The 10,507-nt window shown below is 46.1% G+C and overlaps 2 protein-coding genes across 2 annotated transcripts; both read left to right on the forward strand.

The window, feature by feature from the left end:
- The first annotated feature begins 432 nt into the window (after positions 1–432).
- Positions 433–1,512, forward strand: LOC127024826 (transcription factor HES-5-like). The gene is made up of 3 exons (XM_050909518.1): positions 433–513; positions 832–1,012; positions 1,247–1,512. Exons 1-3 carry the CDS (start codon positions 448–450, stop codon positions 1,510–1,512), a joined length of 513 nt encoding a protein of 170 aa, XP_050765475.1. The 5' UTR covers positions 433–447.
- Positions 1,513–9,798: 8,286 nt separating this feature from the next.
- Positions 9,799–10,500, forward strand: LOC127024825 (transcription factor HES-5-like). The gene is made up of 3 exons (XM_050909516.1): positions 9,799–9,852; positions 9,986–10,151; positions 10,247–10,500. Exons 1-3 carry the CDS (start codon positions 9,799–9,801, stop codon positions 10,498–10,500), a joined length of 474 nt encoding a protein of 157 aa, XP_050765473.1.
- The last annotated feature ends 7 nt before the right edge of the window (positions 10,501–10,507 follow it).

The raw sequence follows: 10,507 nt of genomic DNA on the forward strand, positions 1-10,507 counted from the left end.
AACCCTAACAGTGCTCCCCTTCTTCTTTTCCCGCCTTCCCCCAAAAGCGTGCCTCCTCCATGCCACCAATGTGACTGGCACATGCAGGGACTCCGGAATGCAATTGATCCCAGACAACCAGCTGGAGGGTCAGTGTTTTCCCAGATCCCTGGGCAGCCCTGAAGAGCCACGCTGCACACTCCACCAGTCAGCGTGGGCAGAAGGTTATTCTCTCCAGGGCATTTGCAATCAATGTACCATGCACTAATAGATGCTTCCTCCATTGTTCGGCTGCCTGCCTGGATTGGCTGAACGGCTGTGGGAAACACCAGCAATCCCCAGACTCACATATCTGCTGAAGCTCCCTGATGTATAAATAGAGGCAGTCGGTAGCTGCCAAAGCATAGTCTTACGCTCAGCACAGCAGCCCGACGTGGGGGTCCGTGCCCAGGACTGAGAGCACTAAGAATGGCTCCCAGTAACGCTCTCATGATCCACATGGAAGAGAAACTGCTGCCAAAAGAAAAGAATAAAGTAAGTAGAGCCCTTGACAGGATTGGAAAGGCTGGCCTGCTCTCTACGCAACGGGCTGCCTCTATCGAATAAATACTACATGGGAAAAGATGAGAGGAGGGAGAAAGTGGTCTGGGGGAAGGCAAAGAGGTTAAAGAGCGATAAAGGAGACTGTGTAGATTTTTAAAAATGAAATTGAGCGGGGAACAGGTAGGCAGCATCGCAAAGCGCTCCTACCAAAAGAAAGCGTCTTTGAACATGTGTGTATCAGGGCACCAGAAGGGGAAATTAGGTCAGGTCTCAGAAAATCCTTAGCAATCTGCTCCATCTCTCTTACAGCTGAGGAAGCCGGTGGTGGAGAAAATGCGCCGTGACCGGATTAACAGCAGCATCGAGCAGCTGAAACTGCTCCTGGAGAAGGAGTTTCAGAGACACCAGCCCAACTCCAAGCTGGAGAAAGCCGACATCCTGGAAGTGGCTGTCAGCTACCTGAAGCAGCAGAGCCAGCTGCAGGACCCAAGTGAGTGCAGAGCATGTATTGCACACCCTGTAAAGTCTACTCCCACAGGCCTTCGCCCTCCCATATAGCCCTGGCCCCTGAAGCGTGCAGGGGCTATAACACACCAGGTCTGGTCACGTGAGCAAGGCTCATGGACTCAGGCTCCTGAAAGGAACTTGATGCATCAATCACCACTGTGCCACGTTTTGGTCATGATCTTAACCCACCGCATTTGCTTCTTTCTTTCTTTTCTAGCATTCATTCACAAGAACCTAGAGCAGGACTTCAACAGCGGATACCTGCGGTGCCTCAAGGAGGCTATGCATTTTCTCTCCTACTATGAGCCCAAGAAAGAGACCCAAGTGCAGCTAATCAAGCATTTCTGCAAAGCTCAGATGGGTGCAGATGCCACGTACTCGCCTGCGCCGCGTAGTTCACCTCTGTCACCCTGTCTGTTTGCCAGAAAGCCACCTGCCCAGAAGACCGCAGCTGCTGCTCCGACCATCTGGAGACCCTGGTAGACCTGCTGAACTTTGCTTTATTCCCATGTTTTGCTACAAAAACTAGAGGGACCTGTGATTTAATAGTTCCTCTTTAAAGTAGGAAACATTGCTTTCCAAAGGTGGGAGGGGGGCGGTTATTGTTTTTCTGTCACCAGAAATGAGGGTCGCTGAGTAGTTTCCCTTCATAGTGAAGGACTGTGTTTGTATCTTGCAGCAAATTTGCTGCTTTTACTGGGGGCTCCTAGCCAAAGAGAGGACCAAGTTCTGCGGTGATTTAGAGAGCCAAAAGCCCTTCGGTTTCCATCACGCTTTTGCTTGGCAAGGCTGTTGAGTCTGTGGCTGTCAGTGGAAATCTTTCTCCTAACTCCCTGGGTCACTGGTTCAAGTGCTCCATTGTCTCTAGATAACGTATTGATCTTCCTAAAGAAGGAGCACTTTGAAGAATGTATTTTGTATCATAAAGAGAGTATTGAGCCTTTACCTTTTGAGTGAAAGATGTTATTAAGAAATGCTGATTCTTCTGAAGTTCCTATGCTATTTTTAGTATACCTTCTTACAGAAAGTTATGATGATAACAGAGAGCTCTAGGGAAAATTCTCGTAGTGTCAGTATGTGCCACTCTCAGTTGAGGGATAATTAATGCCTTTTGTAAAGGAAATACCTGTGATATACCTTAAGGGAAAAGGGGAGGAAGGGAGGCAATAAGTACTTTATAATAATTCACTGAACATGCTAAAGATCTTAAAAAGCTTTTATAAAGTTGTGATGTATTCATCCTGTGTGATGTTCAACTTTGGTGTCTTCACTGTACAACACAATAAAAACGGTTTTAGTCATTAATCCTTTGGTTTGAAATTATTAAAATGGCTAATACTCCTGAACTAAGTGTTGCATGTAGACTCCTTCTGCAGTGGGGAAGCTATCAGGAGATGTCATATTTCTGAGCCCTTCATTCCAGTACATAGTTTATACTTGTGAAATTCATTTGGCAGAACAGGATTTCAGATCCTGCAAAGAAGCAACCTCTGGAAAAGTTATCAAAAATTAAAATGGAGGTGAAATTGAAGTGAGATACTGAGAGGTGTAGACCCAGATACTTAATAGCAACCTATTCAGACTTCAACGAACCGCTAATTTCACAGCCAGTTTATTTCCCCCCATTCCCCATTAATTTGCCCACCAACCTGAGTTCAGTCTTATGCTTTCTATCCGTTTGGGAGGTAGCAACATGCAAAACTCCTAATAACTTCCAAAGAGTTTGGCACCTGACTCTGCTTGGGGATCCTACCCTCCTCTTTGAAACCACCCGCAATGGGGTGAACTAGTTTTTGTTGTCTTTTAATTTTAGCACCTTCTGTTCCCTAAACACGAATTCTGTTAGGCAATAACAGAATTGCTTTCTTTACTGAAGTGAAATATGCCCGTATATGGCTAAAAGTATATATAATTTGATAGCAAACAGAGATTGAAAAAGCATTTCCTCTCCTAAATTATTTCCCCATACTCTCCTTCAAACATTTTATTCTCTTGCTCTGACATCCTCCTAAGGGTCCAAAACATGCCATGAATAGGGCCCGTGCCACGGAGCTGAGAAACTGCCACACTCCACCAGCCTTTCGAGGTTTTTTTCTATCCAGCCTGTCATAGAGATGGTTTCTCTGCCAAGTAGCTTTTAAACGATCCTCCCTTGATTTTTTCACCTCCCCTCAATTCAGAGAACAAGTCTAGCATATCCTCTTACACGGAGATTTACAACAGCCTGCCCACCTGGCTTGCACCAGCTGAGCGACCCAACCTAAGCAGCCGGGCTTCCCGTGCGTTGCAGAGAGAGGCACCGTAGCATCCGTGCGCAGCCTCGGCGCGAGCCCTGTTAGACTCTGCTGCGATTCTCTACGTACAGCCCGTGGGATTCCTGTCCCCTGAGGATTCAGCCAGCTGCGCTCTGGTGATGTGAGGAAGATTAGCACCTGTTGTAAAGGATGTGCTTGTCCTTCTCCCACACAGCTACACCAGAGGGAATGGATGAGGGGAACAAGCAAAAAGGGATTCAGAAGGTATTTGGGGAAGCAGGAAGAAAAGCATGAGAAGGGGATCCTAAAGCCACCCTTGAGCACCTTAAATACCAACAGTCTCTCCAAAACACAGCGCTTTCCCCAATAACATTCACTCACTTTTCCTTAGAAGAGTTCCCATTCATTCCTCAGCGGGGACTATTCACCTTTTATTTTCCCTTCTCTTCAAAGTAAAAGAAATCTGCACAAATAGTCAGTTCACAAAACTATTATCTAACCACAGTAACACATTGATTTGGATACATGACAGGGAACCCTCTCATTCTTCCAGAGATATAGTAACAGCATGAAACACCACTGGTCAACAATTTCAACTCTCCTCAGATTCCTTGGGAGAGATGCCCTTGAAAAGCTTCGTTTCTAGCATATGCTTTCTTCCTTAAACAAAAGGAAACCTAGAATATCTGATCTTGTCAAATGGCTGCTTAGTTAAGCTCTAAGCAAACTCAGATCTGCTAAGGCGACAAGATCAAACTGCATTCAAACACTGCTAGCTGTACCTGGCCAGTCCTCACTTGATTTGTGATGAAACCCTCTGCTAGATGTATGGAAAGGACCAAAAAGCCAGCTAGCCAGGTCAAGAACATATTGCTCTACCTCATTACAGCTGCATGGATCACTTTGGTTCTTATTTTGCCCTGAATGCACCAGCTGGTTGAGTGCTCTTCAGCTGTCTGCCAATGCAATACAAGGTGGGTTTCTGGTACAGTTCTGCAATTCATCAGGGGCTGATACCAATGCTGCAGATAGATTTGTTCTTCCTAATGAACTACTAAATAATTCAGAAGAGATATTTTTAGATTTTGTGGTTGCTTAGCGATCTTGAAAAGTCACTTCACCTTGCTGTGCTCAACTTGTCTTTGTCAATTAGTACAAGCTTCTGAATCCCAGCAAAATTCAAGCTGTTCATCCATGCCTGTGCATTTTTAAATCAAGCCTAATTAAGGCAGTTTGCAGATAGGAACTTTGAGGGAGTTCAGATTCAGTCAAAATGCAGTGTGCCCCAAAGCACACCGCAACCTGACAATGCACTGCAGGGACTGGGAACAGAGTCACACGTGGCGTGGAGAAGTCTGCTGCTATTATGTGGACAGGTATCTTCTGCAGCTGATGTGTTACCACCCAAGTAAACCACGTTGTGAATGTCACAGTTGGCAGCATCACTGCTGTTTGTTTAAAACTGACAGCATAAACAGAAAAGAGAAAAGGAAACCAAAGAAGAGCTGCACAAACTGAAGACTGTTGGATTTGAACCCAGTCCCTCTAGTTCTAGGCTAACACAGGAACAGGCTGTAGCAATGACAACTGTGCAAAACTCATGTGAGATCACAGTCAGACTTCTAAGCCCAGAACTCCTGCCACCCATATTGGCATAAATCTGGAGAGACACAGCTACTGTCATTCAAACCACAAGGTCTGATTCTCATTTACACTGAGGCCGTGTTACATTACTCTGGCTATAGCGGCGGAGTCGATCACGCTTAGCTGTTAGCGTACGTGAGATTCAGACCTGCTGTTTGCAGAGTGGTGTAAGGGAGGGAAACAGCAAGCGCCTCCCTTCTGGGCAGGGAGAGGAAACCAAACCCCACCAGAAAGCCTCCATTTGCTCCAGGGAGTCAGATCCACGGCTGGTGCAAGTGCACCGCTTCTGTTTTTCGCCAGCCAAAAACTTGCCCCTCTGGGCTTTAGTTTTCCAATTACTTGAGAGCTAAAAGCCAGACCTCCGGTTTCACCAGTCTTAGCACAGCAAAGGTTATGTTTACAATTTATTAATTATTATAATTTATAATAATTGAAAGCAAAGCTTCTTATTGCTCCTCTGTCCCCTGGGGTGACTCTCCCCTGCTCCAACACATTCCCACCCTTAGGGAAGATGTTGTTTATTATGCTGATCCCACAGCCCAGGAATACTCTCCTGACAAAGCCCCTATTAACCTCAGAGTGTGGGCCTGAGTTTCTCAGAGTTTCCCACACTTTCTTCCCTATTTATGACATTCAAAGGGACCACAAAGGAAGCGTGCCTCACAACAGCCCACATTAGTGACGCTTTTTGGCTCTGCATTGTGATGACCAGCAATTCCTGTCCCGATAGACCATCTGGAGAGCTATTTTCCCAAGGAGCACATTGATCGATCAGTATTATGCAAGAGCCCTTTTAAGACTTGGGAACGTTATGCTCTTTGACACTAAATAGGTGTCTCAAGAGGGGTTGTCAGAAAGATTTTAAGCCATTTAAGGAAGGCACAGAAAAAATAAAAATCATAATTATTTCTTTAAAAACATCATCAATAGCATTTGTGAGACAGGGTGACATGAATGTAGGAAATGGTCTAAAATAAAAATGCTCTAAAAGTGATATAGAAAGGAATGCTTTAAGCCATCAAGTTGTGTGCTGTAAGTACAGCCACAGACGTACAGGAGCACTGCTTTTCAAATCTGTGTAACATAGACAATGAAATTCAGGTTTTCTGTGCTCTTTTCTGATAGTCCACCTTCCTCCAGACCTGTTGCTACATTGCAATACACTGGGTTTCCCCTCCACGGAAAGCTAAGTATCAGATGGGCTAAGAAAGCTGCCAATTGGTATTTCAAGCAGTAGCAGCTCTTGTGAAAACAGTGTGTGTAGTAAGGCTGCACCTGGGCTGAAACCACCGCCTACAAACCAGAAGCAGAGAGCTCCATGGCCCAGCACCAATTTCGGAGGCGAGCGGTCTCCAGCTGTTTTGATTTACGGACTCTAATGAACACAAACCTACTGATGGCCGTCTTGGGGTTGGGTGGTTACCTCTCCCGGATCCTCTGTGGTTGTTCCTCAGCTCAAAGCAACCTATGGCGCACAGATTGCACACCATAGCTCAGGGTCAGACGGTGAGCATCTACGCTGGGAGACAATTAGCATGGTGGTTCTTGCCTTAGGAAAAGCTAGGACTCCTGCCTGACATGCAAGGTCTGTTAAGTACGGACATTGACAATTGTTTGCAGCTTTCTGTTTCCCCTTACACTCTTCAATATCTACACCAAGTGAGAGTGAGGACACCTCCCTGTTTTCATGTGTGATTTTGAAGACTGCATCTTCATGATGCAACTCCTGACCGTGATGTGATTTACAGAGAAACAAGGCCACTAAGAAAGCAAGCCTCTTTGTCCACAGCATAGCTGTCATCTCTCACGAGTGGGTCCAGATTTCACACCATCCTCCAAAGAAGGGAATTATTGTGTCACATTGTTTAGTCAACTCCACGTGTTTGGCAATTTGGGGGATGTGTTTCTTTTAATCCTTCATTCCAAAAACAGGGAAACCCCTGCTTCTGAGCCTCAGACAATCTATCTTTCGTTCTGGCTCTGCAGCGACAGTCAGAGAGGCACAAACTCCTCCCATGGATATGAAGGACAGCGACAAGGGCTTGGATCACAAATGTTTCAGTGGGACAGACTATTGCGCTAACAGCTGAATTTTTAAAACGCTCAAACTGAGCAAACTAGTTACAGACTTTCAACAAAGAGCAACTGGACTGCCTACAGCACAGGGGTTTTTTTTTCCTTACTGAAATCCTTAGAGAAAGTGCATACTGCACCCAGTTCCATAATGAATATGTTCTAGGGACAGCCTTAGTCTAGACAATTTATTTTTCTGAAGCATCAGTTGGGAAATATCATTGCCATTAAGTTTTCAGGCCTTAATAGTCAAACCAAACAGGGGGGTGTGGGGGGGGAATATTTGTTTCTCTTTTATCCATCAATAATATACAGAGGGTAGGTGAAGCAGGCAAGGGGGAACTGAGTATTTGCTATCTTTTCAACTGACAGAGAGAGGGGGAGAGAAGCTGGGCGTTTGCGAGCCCAGAGGGCTGTTGTTTTGTGTGCTCGCTGCAAGGCAGCATGCCTGGTTCACCATTCACATCAGATGGTGCGAGTCCACAGTTCCGAGGATTTCCCACATTGCCCCATTCACAGTGTTAAACTGTCAACAAAAGAAGTGTGCCTCTGTGGGTCCTGAGAAGAAAGCTAACGCCTGCTGCACCATCTGCCCAGCACTTAAAGGAAGGGATAATGCTTTAATCAGTGGGAGTTGGTTTAGCCCTTTGGAGTCCAGGGGCATTGTGCTGGGGATAGGATGGCATTATTTAAAACCACTCATTCCATATTTTCAGAACCGAAAATTGGGTCAAAGCTTCTCTCCCATCTCACTGTGCCCGCTGCTGCTGCAAACATATTCCTTCCCATACGGTGCGTGGCAGGACCTGCTGTCCATTCCATCTCATGTGACCCCTGAGAGATGCACAAAGCCCTGTGCTTGTGCTCCAATAATGGCACAAGTACGTGCAGCCAGGGATTGCCCTGGCTGCAAGTAATACTGCTGATCACAAGCTGACAAAATAATTCAGGGAACTGATTTTGAATAGGACTCATACTGCCTATTCAATTACAGGTTTTTGACAACCATCAACAATTAAAATTGTGACACCCGAAGTGACCCATCTAAAGGTAAAATGTCTTTGGGCTGGGAAGGGAGGAGGGGAGAATGGCTGACCCATGAAAGTCACTGCCATGAGAAGCCAGGAAGTTAAAAGGGGCTTTGTAAGCTTCAGGTTAATAACTAGTTACAGGATCATCCTTTGCAGGATTGTATCCTTTTATGCAACAACGCGATGTGTGCTGGAACACGTTGCTATCTATGTACCCACAGGCCCAGGTTTTGGCCCTGGCTTATCGCGAGGGATGCTGAGGGCAGGTGAAACAGGCTGACTGCAGTTGACAGTGAAATGAAAGGTTTCCTTTCTGGGTTTGAAAGGCAGACACAGGAAATAATAGGTAAGGGTTTCATGAATATTGTTGGAGTAAGAAACAGGTATTCAAAAACTAACATCCCCAACCTGCTAGCCTATTAGCGACAATCTAGGTTCAGTCCCTGTTCTAGCCTCTGACCATGGAACATGCATCAAGGAAAAAGAAAAGTATGCCCATGCACGACTCCCCTTAAACCCATAGAGCGCCACATACTACAGCTGAAACAGATGTACCATAAAGCTTAACTGGGAATTTGTCAATACGAGGCCTCACATGCCTGAGTGACAGATCTTAAATGAGACTAGCTTCGTATTGGATTGTGCTTGGGGGGGGAAGTAGACCTGAGTAGGCAACCTAAAATAGCCTGGGGGGAAAAAAAAAGAAATCTCAAAAAGGCAGCTTTAATCCTGGATCCTATCTGGTCCTTTCCACTTCATTACTTGTGTTCATTGCAATACACGTGGCACGTACATTGAGAAGGCCCAAGACTGAACAGAGTCACAGGATATCCTAGCACCTGTATTTACATTCTGCAAGTGGGATAATACAAGCAAAGTAATAGACAAGAATGGACTTTTCACTGCATCTCAGTTGCCTGTAAAGGGAAAATATATTTAGGTGCTTTACGTGGAGACTCAGGACCAAGGGAACAGTGAGGCGTTTACAAAGTGGCATGAAATTAAATAGGACATGTTTGGGAAAGGCATCATAATCATTACATGTCACGGGCTGCCGTAGGAAAGCCCAGATTACCCAAACAAAAGCAAGGAAGAGCTCTGAATATAACTTACAGAGGGACTTTAAGTATTTTAACAATGGAGAGGAAAATATCTCAAGCTAACTGCTTAGTACAAATTGTTTCAAGGGTTCTTCCCTCAATTTTAGTCTCTAGTTGCCCGAAAATTATCTGGTACTGTATTCATCTAAGCACGGTTTAATGTCAATGAAAGGGTTTAGTCCCTCTAATTCTGCATCTTTTCCTTTTCAACCTCTCTCTTGGTCAGGGGCACAGAGCATTATCTCTTCCTGGGATCAGTCTTCTGTGCTTAATTTCACCACAGCCTGGGAAAAGGCAGCACATTGAGATGTTGACGTTCCCAACATCAGGCAGAAGTTTGATCATAATGATGGCAAGCGCTTTCCCACGTTCCTACCCCAGCGCCGTAATGCCAAGCCCTATTGTGTCACACACTCCCCAGTCCACCTGCTCCTTTGGGAGCAGGGTATTATCCCCAGGCAATTCACAGTCAATTTGCCATGCTGTAATAGATGCTTTCTCTATTGTCCCAGGGCACGCATGGATTGGCTATCGACTGTGGGAAACTCAAAGTCGCTTAGGACCCATACATTTGTATGCAGCCACCGCGTATAAATAGAGGAGCTCCCGGCTCCCTTCTCCACCTGCTAACCAGCAAGCTCCGAGCTGAAACCAGCACTCGGGATAATGGCACCCAGCGCTCTCTCCCTGGAAATCCTAACACCCAAAGAGAAGAACAGAGTAAGTATCTGCTGTCGCTGTGACCGCGAGGGCAAAGAGCGGAGAAGGCCGAACCCCTTTAGCAGCAGGTTATATAGAGATGGGAAGGGGAAAGTTTCACTGCTAACTGTCCTCTTCCCATTTTGTGTTACAGCTCAGGAAGCCCATTGTAGAGAAGCTGCGCCGTGACCGGATTAACAGCAGCATCGAGCAGCTGAAACTGCTCCTGGAGAAGGAGTTTCAGAGACACCAGCCCAACTCCAAGCTGGAGAAAGCCGACATCCTGGAGATGACTGTCAGCTACCTGAAATACAGCCGAGGTGAGTACATCCCCCCATCACGCTTGCTGCCCTTACTTTTAGGCAAAGCTCCAGCCTGAGCCTCCCTGTGTAACGCTTCTCTTCTGCCCTTGCAGCTTTTGCAGCATCTGCCAAAAGCCTACAGCAGGATTACTGTGAAGGGTACGCCTGGTGCCTCAAGGAAGCTCTGCAATTCCTGTCTCTCCATTCAGCAAACACAGAAACCCGGATGAAGCTGATCTGCCATTTCCAGGGGTCACAAGCAGTGCCTAGGGACTCTGGTTCTTCTTCTGCACCCACTTCCACCCACCAGCCCCCTGCAAAACAAGCAGCACTGAAACCCTCCTGCAGCCTCTGGAGGCCTTGGTAGGCCAAGA

Source organism: Gymnogyps californianus, chromosome 21 (genome assembly GCF_018139145.2).
Source record: "Gymnogyps californianus isolate 813 chromosome 21, ASM1813914v2, whole genome shotgun sequence".
Classification (NCBI taxonomy): Eukaryota; Metazoa; Chordata; class Aves; order Accipitriformes; family Cathartidae; genus Gymnogyps; species Gymnogyps californianus.